We start from the raw sequence: 23769 nt of genomic DNA, 5'->3' as shown, positions 1-23769 counted from the left end.
CCCAGAAAATTCACAGTTAAGGTTAAACTTAACCCCCATCCCCAAACATGTTAAACTATGGAAATACACAATTAGGGCACCCAATCTAATCTTAACTGTTTGCACTGTCAGAGACCTTTCAACTTCCCAAATAGTAAAAACTCCCTAAAATTTTGTGCACAAAGCTACATGTGGATTATTATTCCTAGGTTTAACTATCATTCTTCCCCCCCCCCCGCATGTTTTCTCCATAATGGAAAGTTTCTCCTTTGGCAGAAACCTTAACTCAACACAATAGTGTTTGTGGATCCAGACTGGATTAAATTTTCAGTTATGAAAAATTACAGGAGGAAAACATTAATCTTACAAATTATTCAGATGTAGCCTATGCATAAGACTTCAGTGAGTTTTAACTTTTTGGAAAGTTTGATGAGTCTGTGTTATACGTTAGTGAGACTTTTAAAGGCAAAAAATGTCTGACATGAGGTGCTATATATCTTAAAAGGACACATTTTAATTAATTTTAATTCCTAAACTAATTAACAGATTCATTTGTAAATTCTCAGGAAAAAAAATCTGCACTCAGAGTAAGTGTTTTATTTTTGAGGAGGCTACACAAGTTTTCATATATAACAAAGAAGCTGAATTCCTGATTTAAAGGACAAAACTCAACTCAGCCTTAACTATGGCGTCAATATAAATATCTCCATAATATAACTCAGATTTACATATATAAATGACACTTGCCTTTGTTGTTCTATAATAGAGTCAAAACCAACAAGTTCCACAGTCTTCTTTCCAATGACTAAAGCATTCTCTTTCTCACACTCAACATCTTGCTCATCATTCAATCCATAGCGGTTCTTTACTGCAGTAAGAAAATCCACACCAAAATTTGCCTTGTTTGGGCGGATAAAGGATCCTCCTGTCGGGTGACTGGAATGGGGGGGGGAGAGAGAGAAAGAGAGGATGTGTACAAAAAAAGAGGAAATACAAAACAGTAGTCATGGTTATAACTCCCAGACAAAAACTGTTAAAATACAATTAATGCTGAGAAGGCATATCAGTAATTCAGCATAAAATATGTTACAGGCATACTGCAATTATGCTGCAATTCTGGTAACAGTTTCCTGTTCTCTGGGTACTTTTTAAAATTATTTTTACTTTGAGTAATATTAGAAAAAATATGGTATTATCATTCTACTACTGGTGTAGAATTATGCAGTTGTGAAGTATCAAGCAGCATACTCACCCCTTACTGCAATCAACAGAAGTCAGTATAATCTCCAATTCCCCCCATTTGATGTTATTAGCAGCACTTGTACCAATGTAATGAGATTATAACACGAGAACTAAATTCTTCCTAACTCCACTCCTTAAAAAAATCTTAATTTATAGAAAAAGAGAAATGAACTGTATCCACAGCAATGGGTTATTTCTGGGTATTGTTAAAATTAAAGTAACTGTTTTAAAAGAATCATAACTAAAAATATTATCCATCTCAGGTACATGTAAACATCATCATATTAATAATTGTTAGTGCTTTGTGTATTCCACAGATAGCTGTAGTATTCCTTGCTATATCATCGTGCCCCAGAACCAAAGACAACAGTCATCCACCTGTACAGTAGCTGCTGTTCTTCAAGATGTGGGTGCAGATGTGTACTCCACTCAGGTGTGCATGCACCTCGTGAATCAAAGCCAGAGAACTTTGCTTATCAGTACCTGTAGGTGCACCATTTGCACCCTCTGGCCCGGTAGCCCCTCCCCTGGCTATTAAAGGTCAATGCCACCCCAACACCCCCCCCCCGAGTTCCTTCACACCGAACATCAAGAATTGAGACTCCAGTGCAGAGAGGAGCGAGGGTGGGTCATGGAATACACATCTGCTTCCACATCTCAAAGAACAGTTACTGTACAGGTAGGTAACCATCTTTTCTTCAAGTGGTTGCAGATGTGTATTCCGCTCAAGTGACTCATAAGCAATATCATTAGGAAGGGGTTGGAGACTACTTGAAGAACGACCACAGAACTGCCTTTCCAAAATTTGCACCTGATCTAGATGCAGTCATAATAGCATAATGCTTGGTAGATGTATGTATGGAAGACCCTCTAGCAGCTCTCCAAAATGTCCAATATTGAAACGTCACCGAGAAATGCAACTGAGATGCTTGGGCCCCTGTCGAATGAACTCAAACTTTGTGGAGGTGAAGGCAAAGCTATCCCATTCACCGCTGTAACACAGGATGTTATCCACCTGGAAATCATTTGTACAGAGAATGCTTGACCCTTCAGCTGATGTGAAAAGGAAACAAAAAAGGCTCAGTTCTTTCAAAATAAAACACCAAGCATAGTCTCACACCCAAGGAATGAAGATGCTGTTGGTCTGCATTTGAATGAGGCTTGGGAAAAAATACAATTAAATATATTATCTGATTAAGATGAAATTGTGACACCATTTTAGAGAAAAACTTGGAGTGAGCCCTCAAGGCCACCCCTTCTTTGAAAAACTTGGCATACAGAGGGTTTGCCACTAGGGCTCACAGCTCAGTAACTCTTCTTGTGGAAGTTATTTCCACAAGAAACACTGTGTTTTGGTAGAGGAGTTGCTAAGGGCTTAAATGGAGGACTGATGAGGACAGCCAACACAGTGTTATGGCCCCACTGAGGAATCACTTTCTTCACCAGTGGAAAGAGACTAATGATCCCACTCAGAAATCTGACTACCATGGATTTCAAGAAAACTGATTTCCCTTGGACTGGAAGGCGAAACACCAAAATCACCACCACGTGGGCTCTCAATGAAGTGAGAGACCAGAAGACTGAAGATGTAACAGGTACTCCAAAATGTCCTGAATGCAGGCATGCATTGATTGAATTCCCCGAGCTAGGGATCAAATCAAAAAACTTTTTGCACTTAGCTGAATAGGAAGCCCTAGTAGAGGACTTCCTATTATTAAGGAAAACCTGTCAAACAGCTTTGAAACAGTGTTCCTCTTCTAATCTAACCAATCAGCATCCATGCTGTGAGGTGCAGACTGTTCAGTACTGGATGCAAAATTTGACTGTGGTACTGAGTCAGTAGATCAGGACACCAAGGAAGAGGAATGGGCAGATGAACAGAAAGACTGACAAGCATGGTCTTAGACAAGCCACTGCAATGACAATCAGTCTGACATGATACATCCCCAGCTTGAGCATCACCTGAGGAACAACTGCAATATTGGGGGAGGGTGTGTGGAGGGGGACATGCGTCAGCACTGATCTCCAGTTCAAATGAAACACATCAGACCGAGAAGCCCTCCATAGCAAAATGTATGTCACTTCTAGTTGTCCTTCATTGCAAACATGTCAATGGACCTCAGCACATTGCTGTTCAGAGACCACTCAAAATTCCGGGAGAAATTCCTGCCAAGATAATCAGTTAAGTGATTCTGGGACCTTGGTAAATGAGCTGCTGTGGGAATGATATTGTCTTCGATACAGAACCGCCAGAACTTTTATCACCACCTGACAAAACCAGATGGAGCGGGTACCTCCCTGCTTGTTCACATAATACATTGTGGCGGTGTTGTCCGTGAGTACATGAATCACTGTGACCTTGATATCTGCACAAAATGCCCTGCATGTATTGTAAACAGCTCAAAGCTCCAGGATATTGATATGAAGCAATACTTCCTGCTCTCTCCACAAACCTTGAACCTTTAATCCCCCATATGGGCCCCCCAACATACTGTGTAAGCATCAGCAACTATGGTCCCAGATGGATGATGATGAGCAAAGGGGACACCTTTGGAAACACTGACCTGATCTGTCCACCACTCTAGGATGCGCAATGGTATCTGCACCAAACTGTCCAACTACTAACAATTTGGGAGATATATCAGTTTCAACCAACCATGAAAAGGACAAACACGTAATCTTGGATAAGTGCACGTGGCCATATGACCTAACTTCAGGAACATCTGGATCATAGTTGAAGGGTGAGAGCGGAGACACATACACAGCTAACAAAAGCATTCATTTGGTAGAAATGCCCTCAACTCAGAGTCTAGTAGGGCCCTAATGAATTCAGGGTTGGGTTTTTTTGAGTTAGTACTGTTCACTTTCCCTTGTTCAAAACCAGACCCAGATGATCAAGATAACAGTGTGAACTGGACATGCAAGGACTTTTTCTCTGGAGTTGCCCCTCACTAACCAACCATCCAGGTATGGAAAGGAATGAATTACTCTTTTTCTGAGGTACGCTGTCACTACAGCCATGCATTTGGTAAAAATGCATGGAGCCGAGGACAGGCCAAAGAGGAGCACAGTGTACTCATAGTGCTGACCTGCCACAACAAGTCTCAGAAACCTCCTGCGGCTCAGGAAAAATGTCATCACATGGAAATAAATGTCCCAAAGATCCAGGGCAGCAAACCAATGGTAATTCAATACGGGAAGAACAGAAGCTAGGGTGACCATGACGAATTTCATGTATTTGCTGTACTTTTTGAGACTATAGAGATCAAGAATAGGTCTCATTCCTATATAGGACTTGAGGACCAGGAAATACCAGGAATAGAATCCTTTTCCCTGATGCTGCAGGGGAATCTTCTCTATAGCTCCCAAAGGACATAGAATCTGAACCTGTGTTCAGAGGAAGATCCCTAAAGAGCGATGGGGTTGAGGCATGGGAAGGGGTGGGGAATAGACAGTAATTGGATAGCATATCCCCATCTCATGGTGGTTGAGGACCCTTTTTTCCATGGTTACTGTGTCCCAAGAACTGTAAAGGTCAGACAGCCTATCTGTGAACTGAGGGAATGGGGAGGTCACAACTGGAATGGTGTCCTAGATGTGCAGCTCAAAATGGCTGCTTGCTCAACGTTGGATGAGAGCGGGCTTACTGGTTAAAATTGGACTCAGAAGGCCTCCTCCTCTATGACCCTACCTGGAGAAGTCTTGCTACAAAATAGGGAAGGCTGACTACCAGAAAAGCCGCTGCAAGCTGTATTGCTGCAGTTCTGTTTACCGCCGTAATGACATCCCTTGGAGGTTTACACCCCCGCTCCAAACAAACGTAATGTAGCACACGAGTCCTTAAGAGGACGTAAAGTCTCACCAGTTTTCTCAGAAAACAAAAGCCAACCATCAAAAGGCAAGTCTTCTATGCTCTGCTGAACCTCTAGAGCAATGCCGGAATTCTGGAACCACAAGGCCCATCTCGTAGTCATAGCTGATGCCATAATTCTGAAGGAAGCATCTTCCATGTCCAGAGCTCACTGCAATGATATTTTGGCTACCAGATGGCCCTCCTCAATGACTGCCTTAAAGTCTTCCCTGGAGGATCCTGGCAATTTATCAGTGAATTTGGACATAGCATCCCAATTGATGAAGTCGTATTTAGAGAACAGTGCCTGATGATCTGTAATGCACACCTGTAACGACTAGGTTGAGAATATTTTTCTCCCATCAAATCCAGCCTTTTCGACTCCAGGTCCTTAGCCGTGGACTTGTACTTCCTCTGCTGTGATCTATAATTTATTGCCAATGCAACAAGAGAGTTAGGGCTGGATGGGAATAGAAAAAAAAATCCTGCATACGGACAAAATATCATTTATCAGCCCACTTTGCAGTAAGAGGCAATGAAGCTGGGGTATTCCATAAGGACTTTACAGGCTCCAAAAGAACTTCATTTATTGAGAAACCTACCTTCCCCGGAAGTGAGGACTGGAGAATAGCCAACAACTTATGTGTATTCTCATGCACAAATTCTGCCTGAATACTCAAGGCAGAAGCCATATGCCTCAGGACACACTGGTACAATTTAAAATCCTCAGGCACAGGGAAGAAGAAGAATCTGGTACCGTGGAGTCATCTGGTGAAGAGGCAGTCGAAGGAAGTGGGGCCAATGGAGGCTCCTGAGAGAGCACTTGTTCATGTACAAGGGGTTCAGGGTGAGCTGGCACAGTAGGAATGACCTCGCACTGTCTTTTCCAGACAAGGTCAAAGAATGGAATCTTGTAGACTGATGAACATCCCAAGGAGGCCACTGGGATAAGGGTATGGCATTGGTGGCCAGTAGGTATGAGAAAGGAATCCCCATCACTACACCATGGGAAAGATGCTAATCTCAGTACCAATGGTGATCCAAGGATGATCCCGAGGACTTCCAAGAGCGTTGTCTCAAACATAAGAGATTTCGGGGACATCTTCCCCTTTCCATCTCAACTAGCCCTGGAAGTCATCTGATTGTAGCTGAGAAGCCCTGCCCCCAACAGAGGGGGCATCTGAAAACCAATATGGAGATGGCACTAGTACCAAAAGAGGCATCACACTTCGCCTTAGCACCAGAGCAGACAGACAATGGTACTGAAGCCAGGGCCAGCACTGATCTCAATGATGATGTCTGCGCTAAAGGCATTGAGATCAATAGCGTCTGTGTCAACGGGCCCCTCAGTACCCTCAACTCTGCAGTCTGAATCTTAGACAGTGCAGAATACGGGTTATGATGAACAAGACTACTCTGCAACCAGAGCAGGCAGTGCAAACAATATGGCAGAACAAACAGCAGCCATGGCAGCTGCATGTTCCTGAATTAATCATGAATGGAGAGCCAGAGAAGGTCTGATGCCACCTGGTATGCCAGTGGCATAGAAACAGGCAGTACTGATGCAGACAAAGTCAGTGCTGACATCATCTGTACTGGACTCAATGGACACCCCATCGCTGGTACCAGAGTCGATGGTACAGTGTCTAACGGATCTCAGCACAGTACTGGGGAGCAGTTAGATGGCCCAGCTCCTTCCCACATACCCGAGGAATCATGGTGCCAGTCAGCACGCTCCTCTTAGATGAGGAGGCATCGCTCCGAGTCCTGGCATGGCATCGGTTTGTCTTGTGAGATTTCTTCCTTGAAGGACCAAAGGAAGGAGAGCGATCCCTCTTCCTCTCGAGGAAATATCAGAACTTGGGCTTGGAGCAACTCCTCATGTCAGTTCCAAAGGCCTCCGTGGGACTATCTATGGAGGTCCCCAGTGTCAAAGCGGTTCCCCCTGGCCTGCTCCAGAAAGTGCTGCTTGAGGCACAAGTCACTCATCACTTTTGTTCTCTTCTTGAATGACTTGCAGACTGAGCACCTTTCCTTAACGTCTCCCTGTCCCAGGCACAATAAGCACCGAGTGCAGGGTTCACTATTTGGTACAGCCACCCCACACAACGGTCTGTGTTTAAAACCTGGTGAGAGCATCCCACCAGTCTAAAATATGCTGCTGACTGCTACTTACTAGCAAAAACTTAAAGGCACTATTAAACTAGCTATATACAACTCCTCCAGAAACAATGGATAGAAAGAAGCATGATGTAAACACCACATAGAACAGTCCGACTCAAGCCGTGGGTGGTGAGAATGAACCGAAGGGGGTTGGTATGGTGCTGTCCTTAAATAGCCTGGAGAGGGGCAATGGAGCCAGAGACACGAGCGCTGTCCCTATAGTTATTGCTAAGTAAAGTTCTCTGGCTTTGGTGCACTGGGCACACGCGCACTTGAGTGGAACACCCAGCTGTAACCACTCCAAGAACTTTCTTTATAAAGAAAAACAATTGTTTCTAGCCCTCAGGGGTATGAAGAAAACTTTAAAAATATTAACCGACATTATAACAATGCAGTGTTGTCTTCCTGTCTCTACAAACAGCCTGAATGAGCAGTATGAATTGCCGTCATTGTATTGGTATGCTAACTTTAAAACCTAAAGATTATAATTAAATGTTAACATTAAATGCTGATAATTTTAGCAAAAACATCCAACTAATCTATTTATCCCACAATCCTATATCACTTCCCAGGCTTCCTTGGATGCCAAAAAGCCCTAACTAACTGTTCCCTATCAGTTGACAAAACCTCCAGCTTCCCTCTGACAACCTTTATGTTACAGTTACGTTTTCAAAACAAAAATCTGCAGTAAACTGAAATCTGAAAGGGTGGGGACAGTGAGAAATGAAATAGACTATCAAAACAGACAGACTACTGCACGGACTAGGTTTTTCATTTTCCTATTTAATTAAATAGAACCTCAATTTTCAATTTATCTGAAATTGCTGCAGAATTGCTAGTCTGCTGCACCAGAATGCCAACAAAATTAAAGGATCTTTAATTAGATTAGATCCACCTTGTCACTGAGTACACAGGACTTTGACTATTAAGTCTTAGAGAATATTTGTACTAACACCAAAGACAAAAAAAATCTCTCATTTAACAGTATTCCATGAGATAGCACAAATCAAAGACAAGTCACTTTTGAAACGAATGAATCAATGTTCAAACTGCTTTATAATTTAAAACTGTATAAAGTGACTAACAAATGTGTACATTTACATCTGGTTTATCTGTATATAGCATTGTAACCTAGCCAGTTCAAACCATTGCAACTCTGATTCATTCAATCACATCAAAGTCTGAATATGGATTAATTTTATGCTTTCAAAAAAGTAATGTTCATGTAGAACCATTATATATAGATAGATAGATAGATTTGAAGGATTATATTTACCAAGGGAGAACTCCCTTTTTGAAAGCAATAAATGCCCACAAAAGAGCACCTAGATTCCTGTGTCACATTTTCTGCTACATTTTAAGTACAAATTTGATTCTCTGAACCCTGATGCTAGGAAAACTTGGAGACTCTGATAAGGTTGGATGGATGCAACTGGCTGAGGGTTGGTATATTGTGCTGTATACCATTTCCAGAGGTAGCTCAAGTTTAGTATTATGAGAGAAGAGTTAGTGAAATGTAGGACAGGAAGAAAAGTGAGCTGCACAAGCATGATAATGAATGGTTTCAGAGTAGCAGCTGTGTTAGTCTGTATTCACAAAAAGAAAAGGAGTACTTGTGGCACCTTAGAGACTAACAAATTTATTTGAGCATAAGCTTTCGTGAGCTAGAGCATAATGCACCCGATGAAGTGACCTGTAGCTCACGAAAGCTTATGCTCAAATAAATTTGTTAGTCTCTAAGGTGCCACAAGTACTCCTTTTCTTATTATAATGAATGAGAGCAGTAAATAGCTAGACTCTAGAGCAGAGGTGGGCAAACTATGGCCTGCGGGCCACATCTGGCCCGCGGGACAGCCCTGCCCAGCCCTTGAGCTCCCAGCCGGGGAAGCTAGTCCCCAGCCCTTCCCCTGCTGTCCCCCCTCCCTCGCAGCCAGCACTCTGGGCGGCAGGGCTGCACGCTCATGCAGGGCAGCGCAGCAGTGTGTCTGGCTCCCGCCGGGTGACGCAGCTCCCGGACATGCTGCTCTAAGCAGCGTGGTAAGGGGGCTGGGGGGGCAGTCAGGGGACAGGGAGCAGAAGTTCGGGGGCAGGGGGTGTTCAGGGGATGGGGTTGGATAAGTGTGGGAGTCCCGGGGGGCCTTTCAGGGGACAAGGAGCAGTGGGGTTGGATGGGTCAGGGGTTCTGAGGGGGGCAGTTAGGGGGCAGGAAGTGGGAGGGATCGGCTAGAGGGCAGGGGCCAGGCTGTTTGGGGAGGCACAGCCTTCCCTAACTGGCCCTCCATACAGTTTTGCAATCCCAATATGGCCCTCGGGCCAAAAAGTTTGCCCATCCCTGCTCTAGAGGAAATTTAAGAAACATATCTTCAGAAATAAAACTTGTCTTCTCAATAACACAAATAGATTTTTCCTGATTTGTTAGCCATTAATCATCTCCTTAGAAAAAACTGAATATCACTAACTTTGCAGATCTATTTAGCAAGAATTGTCTAATATACTACTCCTTGATAAGCATTTTCTTTGTTCTAGATATAGACAAATCCCACTGCTCCATTACTCTGTTCTAGAATTTAGGTATGGAGCCATCTGGTTACTTTAGACTTGGTTACATATAGTAAGTCTGTGTTATATACTTTTGCTAATTTTGATAGCTGTGTATTTTTCAAACAATAAAATCTTTACTGAAATTTATGAAAATAAAATATATAAGGGACTTGTTATAGTTAAACATGCCTTTGTTACTGTGAGATTACATTGCTGTGATGTGCTCTATAAGAGGCTATGACCTGGAACCATACAGAAGCTGAAGCTAATGCAAAATGCTATGACCCACTTATTAAAGCAGAGTTGCATTTTGAAACCACATGAGGGCAGTGCTTCAGGATCTGCACTGACTCCCAATAAGCTTCTAGGTGGAACTCCATGTGTGGGTTTTAATCTATGAAGTCTTAAATGGTTTGGGTCCTGGTTACCCTCTCCCTGAGCCATACTATTATGCTTGAGATCAGCAGACACATTCAAGCTGAAGTCCTTTCAATATAAATTAAAAGGACTGCACGTCGGGTGTTCTCTGTGAGGGGCCCACAGTTTTGAAATTTGCACCCCTTCCTCACTCTGTCCATCAGAAGCCAGATTTGTTAACCTTCTAGGCATGCTGCAAAACCCATTTTCCCCCCTTCAAGCTATATTAAGGGGCCTGATATTAGATTATCATTAGTAGACAAAACAGACCACCTCTAAAAACAAACTAAAAATGACCACAGCAACATAGTCTGAGATCAACTCACCCCCTCATCCCTGTATTTTCTTAAATATTTAGGGGTGAAGGGAAAAAATCAGACAGGGAGTAGCAAGAGAGATGGGTAGTGAAAGTTCACAGACGGAAGGAGGAAGAATTGGCAGAGAGCAACTGGAAAAAATGCTGTGGGATGCAGCATCCTGTGGAGAGGGCTAGATAGAAACACCTTTTGGGGGGAATGGGAAATAAACCATAGCAGAAAGGTAGAAGATGAGGAAAATACTGGAGGAGCAGGGAAGATAGGAGGAGTGTGCAAGCCAGAGGTATATCCAGCGAACAGAAGGTGGCAATGGGTGTAGCAAAGATCCCCAAATTGTGGGGTGTGCCCCCCCAAATTGTGGGGCATGGAGAAACATTGGGGGGCACAGCTGGGGCCCAGGCCAGCCCTCATAGGGGGCAGGGAGAGAGCGCCCCCCAACTCCACTTCTGGCCCCAGCCACCGGCCTCCTTACCCTTGTCCGTGTCCCCCGCTCCCGGCACGGACAGGGGTAAGCGAGGACGTAAGATAAAAAGTTTGAGGACCACTGGGATGTAGGGATAAGTAGTAATGGGTGTCATGCTGCTTAGTATGGAACACAGCTAAGAGAGCCAATCTCAGGTCAGGCTACCAGGAAACAGGGCACGTACCCCAAACCGGTGGTATATTCTCATAAGATTCCACCAAGTCAGTAACAAATGTGTGCTACCAAAATACTATACTAGTATTATGAAGCTACAGACTGTCCCTTTCAGGCCCTCTAGCTCCTCATGCACCATCCAGACAAACCAGGCTTCTGTGATAAAAGATTATTAAAACCAAAAATCACATATTAGATTCTTTCAGTTCCAAAGAACCAGGTACACATCCCTGGTGAAAATATACTTCAGATCTTAGCCAAAAACCATGCTGGTAGCAAATCCTTTGGAAACTAAAAAACTAAATGTTTATTAATATAAAAAAGGAAGTGTGTTAAGAGGTTAAAATCAATCATATGCATTACGGTTGATTTCAGAGTTTGCAGATCTGCATAGCAGTGATGTTAAATCTGCCAGTTTGTAATAAGTCTCTCTGGTTCATCCAAAAGATTGGAGTCCAAATGACAACTTAGATGTAGAGTCTGTTAGAGTCTTTCCATAAATCTTTTGGGGCATCCCAAGTAATTACTTGGGGATCTCCATCCAATGGCTCAAACTTTCTCTGTTAAAGTTAAGCAGACTAGAAATGGCAGGATAGTGCCTGAGGTTTTTCTTTTATAGCTGAAACATGCTGCCAAGTGTCTTGAGCACAGCATGCATCTGAAGATTCCTCTTTGCTGAGCCCCAAGACCCACCCTTTGAAATTACCATTCTATTTCCTATGCATACACAGGTAATCCAGCTACACTGATCTACATGAGGCAATTGCTGGTTATTCATTACTGCAGGGATAGATAAGCTGAAGACAATATAGGTAATATTCATTAGATTCATGCAGTATATACTATTCTCCTGAGGGAATTCTGCACCAAAAAAAATTTCTGCAAAATTCAGCATATTTTTATTTGTCAATAAATAAATGTTGAGGCTCCAGCATGGTGGCAGGGAGCCCAGGCCACCAGCTGAACAGAGGTGGGAGATCACCCTGCAGGTGCCCCTCCCCCACCCACAAAGAGACATAGACTTGGCAGTGAGGCAGCAACAGTGCAAGGCCTGGGCCTGCCCCAGAAACACCCTGGGGCCCAGCCCCTCCTTGCCAGGTGCACCAAGATAGCAGACAAGGAGGGTAGATCTCGCATGTACACCCAGCCCTGGCCCCTGATACAGGTGTGGGGCAGGCAGGCTAAGGGCACCAGGACCCATGTGTAGGGGCTTAGTGTGTGTGTGTGTGTGTGGCGGGGGGGGAATCAGGTTCTGTATGGGGAAATCTGGGCGTGAGGAGCTTGGTGGTGGGTCTGGGTGCAGAGGGGATCTGGATGCACAGGGACTCATTGGGGGGTTCTGGGTGCAGGGGGAATGGGACTCTGCAGTGAGGGTCCACATAAAGGTGGTTGGAGCTCAGCTTGTCCAGGTGCAGGTGGGGTGTGGGTCCAGGTGCAGCTGGTTGGGGCTCAGTGAGGTGGTCCAGGTGCAGGGGGTGGGGCTCGTCAGGGTGGGGGTTCAAGTGTGGGGGGCTCAGCAGGGGATGGTCTGGGTGCAGGTCCAGATGCAGAGGGAGAGGCTCAGCTGGTGTCCGGATGCAGGGAGAGTGGGGGTTTGGGGGCTCGGTGCGGGGTTTTGGGTACAGGGTATGCAGATGTACAGGGGCTGGGCAAACAGTGGAGCCGCTCCCCATGCAGTGACCCCGTCCCCCATGGTTAAGAAGCAATGGAGGCAGGAAGTGGTGCAGGAGGGGTGCACACCTTCCTGCAGCTGGGAGAGGTTTCTGGAGGGTGGGTCTGACCTGGACCCAGCCACTCCTTGCAGGGGAAGAGGAAGTCCTGTCCTCCCCCTCCCCCAGCCCAGCCAGGACTAGCAGCTGAGCCCAGCACAGGGTAGGAGCCACCGGGCATCCCCAGATTTAAGTCTCCACCAGCTGCTCCAAACGCCATGCCCACACTACTGGGGAGGGGTGTGACACCACTCTGGTGGCTTCCCTTTGCTTCCCCATCCTTTTTCTGTGGGGAAGCAAAGAAATCTGCAGGGGACAAGAATTCTGCCTGCATATACACAGCATCTTCCTTGGTTTCTTATCAACACAAATGAATGGGCCTAGCATATTAGTCCTTTTAAGCATCTTTTGATGCCCACGCACAAGTGAAATGTCCTGATTACAATTCCTCTCAATTTGCCTTTAAGGGTCACACGCAAGTTACTTAGCTGCCAATTTTAACCTGTGCTGGTTTGCTAATGTCACAGTGTGTAAATATGGAGGCAGACAGGACTCACAGCAAAGGTAAGCAGCAGCAGCAGCTGGCAGAGGAATACAGCAGAAGGTCAGCTAGGAGGAAGCAGCAGAGGGCAAGCTGTGGAAGTAATATACAGGGTAAATGGGAAGGAAGGAAGATCAGCTGGCAGACAGGTGAAGAACACAGCAGGAAGTAAATGAGCAGTTAGGATGTCAGCTGGGAGGCAGTCTGGAAACTTGCATTTGTTGGTGGGGAGGCAACTGGGAGGGAGTAACCAGTTATGTAAACAAAGACTGTCATCAACATAAAAGCATGTCACAGTGAAAGGATTAATCAGCCAATCAGAACATAGCAAAAAAACCTCTACAAAATTCAAGACACACTGTTTCTCAATGTAACTACACCACGTGCTTTAGCAATCATGTTGTGCGTACTGACATGATGATCTTGAGACATTATGGGGCTACCAAGAGTAGGGGAAATCGTTTGGGCATCATGCATCCAAATTTTCAGTTGGAAATTACAAACCAGCCCTAATGATAAATTTAGTACTGGCAGCAGGCTTTCCCCCCAATGTATTCACAAACGTTCCAAATACCTACACAGGATAAGAAAGTACTTGGAAAAGTATCTTATTTATTTAAAAACTACTTCTAAACTGGCTTTGCAAAACATACAATAGTGAATTGCAGATTACAGTAGTTACAAAAAATGCATCGAAAATACTTTCACATAATATACATCATATCCTACTTAACTAGCTAATTTCACTGTTTTTTTTATAAATATAAAAATATAAAAACCTAATAATTCTAACCACATCACTATCTAAAATAGCTTAATATGATGTGAAAAACTCTCACTCAAAACCCCTGATAGTTTGAAAACATGATCAATTTAAATGCTCAGCTTCCCCACCCATCCAAAAAAAATTATTACATATCACATAATTCAAAAGTTTCTTCAAGCAATAAATCACAGCACTTTTGCAATCACGGTCTTAACCACCACCTCTCTTACATGTTAATCACAACACAAATTACAAATGGCTTTGGGACCGGCATGGGATCCTGCCTTGGGCTTGGAGACTGGTGTGTAGCATAATTTTTTCCTGGGTATCTGACTGTTGAATCTTGCCCATATGCTCAGGGTTTAGCTGATCGCCATATTTGGGGTCGGGAAGGAATTTTCCTCCAGGGCAGATTGGAAGAGGCCCTGGAGGTTTTTCGCCTTCCTCTGTAGCATGAGGCACGGGTCACTTGCTGGAGGATTCTCTGCTCCTTGAAGTCTTTAAACCACGATTTGAGGACTTCAATAGCTCAGACATAGGTGAGAGGTTTTTCACAGGAGTGGGTGGGTGAGATTCTGTGGCCTGCGTTGTGCAGGTCAGACTGGATGACCATAATGGTCTCTTCTGATCTTAGCATCTATGAATTTTTTTCTGTTCATCTACCACACCCCACTTCTGTATCATGGCATCTGTCATCCTCCTCCTTTCACCCTTCCTTCCTCCTTACTGGCTCCAAATCCCCTTGCTCACTACCCTCACGACTCTACAGTTCCCATTAGCTCCACCTGCACCTCTTTCTCTCTCTGCCAGTCAGCACAAATCTAGGTCCCACATGCACATCCTCACCACCTCCTAGCCCCCCCTTCATCCCCACATCCCACACCCATCTCCACCACAGCCTCCCTGGTGCCACCATTCCTGTCCTCACCCACATTAACCACTACCTCCTCAACCCTTTCTCTTGTGTCTGGAACGCCTACCCCACTTCTAAAGAGCACAGCCATCCACAATCTTTCATAGCTCATTCTTCCTGGCTCTCATGGACACCTGGATTCCTTCCTCTCACAGTGCCTCTGCAGCTACCCTCTCTTATGGAGGCTTCTTCCCTTATACTCCTGACCCCGGATCAAGCTGTCAATCAGGCTGATTACCAGGATCAATCATCCACTTTAGTATTCTCCAGAAAGATCTTCCCAAGTTAGAGAAACAATGGTTCTGAGGCAGAAAAGTGAAAGCCTCACCTCCAATTTAAATACTCTGTATTCATGAGTGGGGAACATGAACCAATTATTGCCAGAGAAACACTAATTAAAGCACAGTTCTGAAAAGAGGTATTAAAACAGATTTAAATAATACACAAAATTTTAAATTTGATAGGAGAAACTGTACAGTTTTGGCTTTCTATTATATTCTCTCAAAGATTTCCTTTCCATAGAATCACAATATCTGGTATTAGAGAAATTACAGCTGCATCATCTTTGGGTATTTTTGTATAATCAGTTGAGACTTTTTGGAGTATGTATGGCTTTGTCAGTTGCCTGTTCAGGCTGGACACCTTACACAGACACATACACTGCACATACTTGTATTATATCTCTCTCCTAAGGGAGAGTGCAGCTAATTATATCTTGGAAACAGAGGATCTCTTTACTAATTTTTTCTTCAACTGAATTCAAAGCAGTTGGGCCACTTCCATTATGAATTACACTATTTAAGAAGGATGGCAGTCTTGGGACTCTCAACTGGAATACTTCTGCTAACAGGAGTTCAGTAATGTGTAATTCTTTTTCTTCCATTAAGAATGGCCTTATCTTCATTAAGCCTAATTTTATTAGTTACTATTATTAGATATAGGGCAAAAGAGTATCCATCCCTCAGAGCTGTATAATTTTCCCCCTTTTCTCTTCTAAAGAATAAGCTTAGCTTTATCACCTCCTTTTCTGATAATGAAACCTCTAGGGCTTCCATGCCAGATAAGTCCTGAATTTTAGAAGATACAGGCTGAAAGCTGTGATTTACATTAGCCAACAGAATCCATCCCTTCTATTTCTGCCTCTTTGCTAAGGGTGAGCAATAGCTATTTTGGAATCCCTCTGGGGAACATTAGCTTATTTTTCATTTGAGTCATTAAACAAAATAATGGGTAAACTCCTCTACAGCTTCAAGGAGAGGCTGAACTGCTGTCCCTCATTAAGAATTCAGAACACCAGGTTTTCTGAAGGAGAGAAGCAAGTTCTTTAGAGAGTCTTGTAATGCTACTGAATTCTAGATACAACTGTAGGAATCACCCTTCATCTTGATGTTTCCCATTTGATTCCTATGGCTCTCTTGGGACACGTGACCTGGGGGTAAACTACATCCAGTTTCTCTCTCAATAAACAGAGAAATATGCTTCATCTCATGCACTGCTGTTTCTATAGGACACCCTAAAATAGTGATTCTCATCCTTTTCTATACCATAACCCCATTCTAACAGAAGACAGTGGCAGGACTCTTCCCATCTAGTCATAAAGAAAGATGGATGATCATGTCCCCCACACCAGGCCTGGCTGCAGCCTACAAGTTGAGAACATATCTGGGAGGTACTTGGAGAACAGCTATATATTGTGCTGGGGGTGGGGTTGGGGAGAACAAAGTGTCCCAAATATCACGTATCTCCTGTTATGTGAGTCAGAGTAAGGCAGGTACTGCCAGTTTTCACTCATTTTCATGAAGGAAATCCTTACCATGAAGTTCTTCTCTCATTGCTTGTGCTTTGGAAGAGAGATTACAAACTTTTCCTACTGATTTGAGCTGGATGTGTCATACACAAGTCAAAAATTCTTCATCTGCAGATGCCAAGAAGTTTCAGTTTCTAAAATCAACTAGCATGAGCAGATGGTCATTCAGATTTGTTATGGGAATGGCAGTCTGTTTACTTCCTACATTAAATATAAGCATAAAGTTTCCACTGCAAAACCACAGATGGTATTTAAATTATCTTGTATTCTGTCACTTGGCCGCAGCAGTCATTTCCAATGGTAAAACACAAAAGACTAAAATAATAAAAAAAAAAATTCACAGAAAACATAAAAAAAGTAAATCGGAATAGAAAAAACTGGCCCTTCCTCTCCAAATATTCATGGCAATACATTTGATTATTTAGTTTGATAAAAAAAAGCTTGTTACACTATTTAACAGTACTAAATTTTGGTTAAAGTTTTTTTTAGTATTAACAATAGGTTAACTCCCCTGTGGCAATTATTGAGAACTTCAGGAGACAAGAAAGTGACAAGAAGGTGAGAATCTCTTCTCTGGAAATCTCCAAAGACTTTAATACACCGGGGATGGATAGATCTCAGCTTTGCACAAGGGAAGGGAAAATCTGTGGTGACAATCCATTGTTTCCAACATCAGTCACTTCCATGATAATAAAAAGAGGTCTTCTACACAGAACTCTTAATTATTATAGAAAAACATTATGATGTCAAGAGGTCAGCATAATTTTCCTTTTAAAAATTTCTACCAGAATTTTTAGTCTTAATTTCGGAGACCCATAAATCAGGAAACACAAGATTTAAAGTTTGGATAAAAATATTAACCTGTGCTTAATCATGCGTTATGTACTTCGAGTACAATTTTTACCTCTGTAACCTGTACCAAAATACTCCACATGTACAATCTGAGCAACTTGCCTTCTGCAATTCTTGACTTGGGAGTGTTATTTATAACCTTAATGTTACATCAATGTAGACATTACATTAAAAAAAAGCCACCATACCACTTACTCTGATGCAAGTACTCCCAATTTGATCCAGACTGGGGAAATTGTACAAGGATAACAATTTGCATTTCTAAAGGGTTTTCTTGGGAGCACAGAAGACTAAAACGTCCGCAAGTTTTCCCCCTTTTTCTAAGCACACAAAATTACAAAATACTAACTGAATTTTTAAATACAATATAAGGCTCTCTAAAGAATTTTAACAATGGCAGGCAAAAATAGTAACATCAGACAAGAATTAAAGAAGGGAAGAATAAAAGACCGATTTTACACAGAGTGGAAGTCAAAGATATTATGCTTGCTCTCACCAGGCTTTGTTACCCCCCCAAAAAATGCATGCCAATATGGTCTATTAAATGCATCAGACAACAAACGTCTTCCCCCTCAAACCAAAGAGAAAGAAATCGTAGTATTATTTTGTATACCCCCTTGAAGTGCATTTATGAATAATTTTAAATCTGAATTCTAGCTATATTCAAAACTAAACATCACCACAGAATTGCATAAGGAAACAGTCAGCAGAACACAATGATTTTCCCACTTTACTACAGGGCCTAAACGCCCTCTACTCCTTCCAGGACACAGAGTGACCAAAGACCACCTGTAATAGTGCCCAGAAGTCAAACCTTGTAGATGCACGAGAACCTCCAGGTCAGCAGCTTGATATTAGTCTATGGGTTAGATCCTGCAACTGGATCCACTTGGATGAGTGGAGCCAGAAGTAGGATCTAGCCTCTAGGATTTAATGCAACTTCAGTGGCCCTTAGAACAAGCCCTAAATACTGAGGGACAGAACTCTGAATATTTTACGAATATTCACCATTTCTATTGTTCCTGGGTATGATCAGTGTTTATCTCTCTCTTCCCCCTTTGTGTCTTGGTCAAATATGTAATCTTCTTAAGAAGATACTTACGTGCATTTAAAATACTGTATTCCTTCATGGCTGCCATTATGCTTTCCTCTTTGAGGACTGTCCCATTCTACTCCAAGCCAAAGACCTTAAAAATAATAATAAATAATAATATATTGATTCAAAAAAATAGAAATTTGGAGTTCAGATATTTTCTGCCCAGTACATTTGATTCATTATGGGTATACAACCTTTCTCTATAGTACCAATTTCCAATATAAAGCCCTACTTACAAGCCCACCTATAATTCTGGCATTCAAAAATTGATTTGGCTTAAAAGTTGCCACACTTACTTTGAAGGCAATGAAAAATGTTTCTGCAAAGTTCTTCCTCCTAGTTCTCAAAATGTAGTTAATATTTTTAACAAAAACTATACTTTGGATGAGATTGTTAATGTTGAACTGTTAAAGGAATTCTTCAGAAAGGCTCAAGCGTCTGGAGAGAGAGAAAACAGGAGCAGGGAAAGAGGCCCAGGGCTATGCACAGTCCTACAGAAAGGTAGGAGAGGGACTATTATCTCTCCCAGGACCACAAATGGGGGTCTGTGCCAGCACAGAGAGAATCCTCAAACTTTACAAGTGCTAGGAAAATTATGCATCTATACCCTCTCTCCTGGGTTAATGAGTTACGAAATTGACCTAGCAGTTTGTTTAGCCCAGGCTGTTATTACCTCAATCAGAAAGCATCCTCAAAATTAAAGTAATGTCAAAAAGTATTTTGTTTAGGAAATCACATACCCCAAAGCTCTAATAGAAAGAGTTCTAGAGACACCACACACTTTTGTTGTTTGTGTAGGACAAGAAAACTAATTTTAATCTATGAGTTTATTGCAAGATATTCACCCTAGGCGTAAATTCCCTTTAAGCTACATGGCTGGGCAGGCTATCAAGTGCCGCCACTTCTGGTGTAGCACTTCTGGTGCCCCTCCCCCTGACCCCAACTCCACAAAGCAGAAGTGGTGGGCATAACAGGGCTCAGGAGGGAGGGAGCTTGCTGGCAGCTCCTGCTGTGTTTGAACCTTCTGATCTACTTAAAATGGCAGTGTACTTAAAGGGGCAACGCGCATCTCTCGGTCACACACACACCCCCACCCCCCATGTGTGTGTCTGTCTCACATACACACTGTCTTTCACACTCACCTCCCAACACATACTTGTATTATTATTGTTACTTCTTTCAAAGTGTGTTATTTTAGTTTTTTGACTGGTCTATGCATTTCATAAGTTTTATTTCTCTTACACTTAAATTTAATTCTTTCAGTAATGAGTTCTAAAATGCCTAACCTGTCCTGGCTGGAGTAATTATCCCTATGGTAACTTTTTTAAAACTTATATATTACACCTAGGTTTTTGGTTTCTGTTGGTGGTGCACATACGCACATTACCTCAACATGGTGCACATAACAAAATTCATTTTGCACATGGATGGAAAAAATTAGAGGGAACACTGTCCTAGGCCATCTCTTGTCCTCTCCCTTCAACATTCCCTGGCTACCCCACCCAATGAGTATTTTCCAAGAGAGTAATGGACCTCTCCATAGTAGGGTTGCTTTAAGTGGTATGCCCCAGATAGCATTTCTCCATGCTGGAAGCAAGAGATCTTGCAATAACGTTACATTCCATTTAGGATAAAAAGGTCAGTACACGTAAACAGGTCACTATCCTAAGAATAAGATGGTTTGCTATACGGGTGAGGCTTTTGGTCATTGGAATCAGTTTCTCCCCTTCCTAACATACTGTCATGACTCCACCACATCATCAGTTATATTAAAAAATAATTCCATTTCATTTTAGGTATTAGGAAACCATTGGAAGTTTTAGTACTAATGAGGCTGTACTGAAGCTAACAGTATTTTGCAAAGTTACCAGAGCTGCTCAGCAAAGTAGGCCAATCTGCATCAATTAGTAAACAAAACCAGACAGATAGCAAATGGCACTATGATCTACAGCTAGTAGCTTCTCATACAAAAGTTAACCTTTACATTTACAAAACATTAACTTTACCTGTTGTGGGAGGAACACTACCAGCGTACCTCACAGTTGCATATTCTGTATCACAAAGGATTCTTCGACCAAGCACATCAGAAGGCACACTACTAGTCATTGTGAGAAATCTGCAGTCCAAGGCACTTATTTAAGGATCTGGGGAAAGGGAAACAACATTGCTGACAAATACACACAAGTGCTTTTAAGTTACAATTTTTGGTTTTGTTTCTCATTGTTCACAATTTCCTCTTAGAGACAAGAAAATAAAATTCTTCCTCCATCAGTCTTATACCTTTCAGTCTGGCAAATACAGATTCTCCCCTGCATCTCACTCTGATTTTTCTAAAAAGAACAGGAGTACTTGTGGCACTTTAGAGACTAACAAATTGATTTGAGCATAAGCTTTCGTGAGCTGCATCCCATGAAGTGAGCTGTAGCTCACGAAAGCTTATGCTCAAATAAATTGGTTAGTCTCTAAGGTGCCACAAGTACTCCTTTTCTTTTTGCAAATACAGACTAACACAGCTGCTACTCTGAAATCTGATTTTTCTGTTACTGTTGCTTGAATAGCTATAGAAATGACACTTATTACTCAGCAAGTTTTTTAGTCACAGGTATTTTCTTATTGTGGTTTACCTCCTAATTCTAATTTTTAAAGACCATCATGACGATTTTCACTCCTAAGTTTCATGCCTCCGATAATGCAGAAAACTCCACCTAATTTTTTAAGACTGACCCTCTAATCCAGTGGTTTTCAACCTGGGGGTCCAAAGTCTATGTCTAAGGGGTCCGCAAAAGGTTGTTACCATAGAAGAGTGGTTTTCAACCTGTGAGCTGCAGAAAATCCCTGGGAGTCTGCAGACTACGTCTAAGACTTCCAAAGGGGTCCGCAACTCGATTTGAATTTTTTTAGGGGTCCACAAATGAAAAAAGGTTGAAAACAACTGCTCTAATCCAGGCACTCTCAAACTTCATTGAACCGCAATCCCCTTCTGACAACAAAAATTACTACACGACTCCAGGGCTGGGCAGGCGGGGGGGGGGGAGGGGAGAATACTGAAGCCTGAGCCCACCCGAACCCAGCGGCCCAGAATTGGGGGGGCCAAAGGCAAAGCCCCACTGTGGGAGAGGCCAAAACTGAAGCCCAGGACTTCAGTCCCGGGCATGGGGCCTCTGGCGGGGGTCTGGCAGGAGGAATAGCTCAGTGGTTTGACCATTGTCCTGCTAAACCCAGGATTGTGAGTTCAATCCTTGAGGGGGCCATTTAGGGATCTGGGGCAAAAATTGGGGATTGGTCCTGCTTTGAGCAGGGGGTTGAACTAGATGACCTCCTGAGGTCCCTTCCAATTCTGATTCTATGAACTTAAGCCCCACCACCCAGGGCTGAGGCCCTCAGGCTTCGAGCCCAGGTGGTGGGGCTCAGGCATCAGCTTCGGCCCTCGGCCTCAGCAAGTCTAAGCCAGCCCTGGCAACCCCACTAAAACAGGGTCGTGACCCACTTTGGTGTCCCAACCCACAGTTTGAGAACCACTCCCCAGCAGACCAATCTCAAAAACTCGGCTTTCCTATACGTGCTCCAGTCTCAGAGCATTCCTGCTAATTAGTGCCTTTCAAGAACAGGAAGCAAGAGCTCCCTTAACTGCATATTTGAGAGTGAGACTCAAGTCAGATATGCTCAAAGAAGCAGAATTAGGAGGTAAGGGAATTATCCTCTCTTCAAAGCTAGGCATTCTGCATGGGTTATAACAATACAATACAATGCTTACTGTTGCACCATCCATTAAGAACAGAGCCAAAGCCAGGCAATTAACACAAAAGATATTTTCTTTTTCGTTTAATGGTGGATAAGATACATCAGCCCTGCAGCAGGGCTGCACACAGTAAACCTGACTAGTGTGTTCTGACAGACAATGAAACTCTCCAGAGCAGCGGTTCTCAACCTATTAACCGGGGTGGGCCACATATGCAGCTCTCTGTGGGTTATGTTTCTACTACCCCTATGGCCCTGAGGATGTCACAGCTGGGTGCTGACTGGGTTGAAAACCACTGCTCCAGATGTTTAACCAGCTCGAGTGATGGCCATGCGGGGTGACAATCTTTGTGCGGGGTGAGGCGAGATCAGGCGGCTCTCCCGGCTCAGAGAGAGCTTGAGCCGGAAGCAGGTTTTCCAGTTCTCCCTAGAGACCAAGGGCGCTCCGCAAGCGAGGCCCCCGTGGGGGCTAAGTCTGCGGGGCAGAGGCCGCCCTCCTTTGGAGGGAATGTGCCCGTCAAGCCTTGGGCTGCAGCAGCGAGGCCCCGGGACACCCCCGGCAGCGGGTCCGCGCGGTGCAGCCCTGCGAGGAGGCCGGGGCTGGAACCATGGGGCAGGGCGGCTCCCATGAGACAGACCCGCTGAGGCCATCGCCCCGCGCTGCCGGGAGAAGGCCGCGGGGTCCCTGCACCAGCGGCGCCGCCAGAGCGCGGCGGGGAGGGGCCGCCCCGCCAGCCGGCGCGAAGCAGCCCGCGCGGAACCGGGGAGGGGCTGACTCGGCGGAGCTGGGCGGCTCGGGACCCAGCCGCTCCCCAGGGCGGGCGGGGGCCGTTGCGTGTCCCTGGCCCGGGGGTCCCGAAGCCTGACCGGCTCCCGCTGGCCGCTGTGACCGGTACCTGAGTCCCGCAGCAGCGCCCCTGCTCCCCGGCAGGCTGGCGCTCCTCCCGGTAAGGACCGTTCCCACCCCAACCAAACCGACAGAGATCCGCCCCGCCCCGCCCCGCCGCCTTCCCATTGGTTCAAAGCGCTCTATGCCCGCCTATTTCCCCCCTCCCCATTGGTCGCCTCGTCGGAAACACTAAACCGCTCCTCCTCCTTCTATAGTCACAGAGTCGGCGCCGTAGAGACTCCGGGGAGTTCTTCAGTCTCTCCTCATATGGAGCTGCGAGGTACCCGGACCACAAATCCCATGATGCATCGC

The 23769-nt window shown here is 44.1% G+C and overlaps 1 protein-coding gene across 1 annotated transcript in view; it reads right to left on the bottom strand.

The window, feature by feature from the left end:
* TBCE (tubulin folding cofactor E) overlaps nt 1-23556 on the bottom strand; it is a 55897-nt gene extending 32341 nt beyond the window's left edge. The window contains exons 1-4 of the mRNA XM_084622186.1: nt 23465-23556; nt 20837-20974; nt 18837-18921; nt 727-915 (exon numbers count right to left, since the gene is read on the bottom strand). Of these exons, the coding sequence (XP_084478312.1) occupies nt 727-915; nt 18837-18921; nt 20837-20936 (374 nt within the window). The 5' untranslated portion in view covers nt 20937-20974; nt 23465-23556. The remainder of the gene's footprint in view (nt 1-726; nt 916-18836; nt 18922-20836; nt 20975-23464) is intronic.
* Nucleotides 23557-23769: the final 213 nt, after the last annotated feature.

Source organism: Lepidochelys olivacea (assembly GCF_965140295.1).
Source record: "Lepidochelys olivacea isolate rLepOli2 genome assembly, chromosome: 3".
In the NCBI taxonomy this organism is placed as follows: domain Eukaryota; kingdom Metazoa; phylum Chordata; order Testudines; family Cheloniidae; genus Lepidochelys; species Lepidochelys olivacea.
This window is presented reverse-complemented; position numbering and strand designations above follow the sequence as displayed.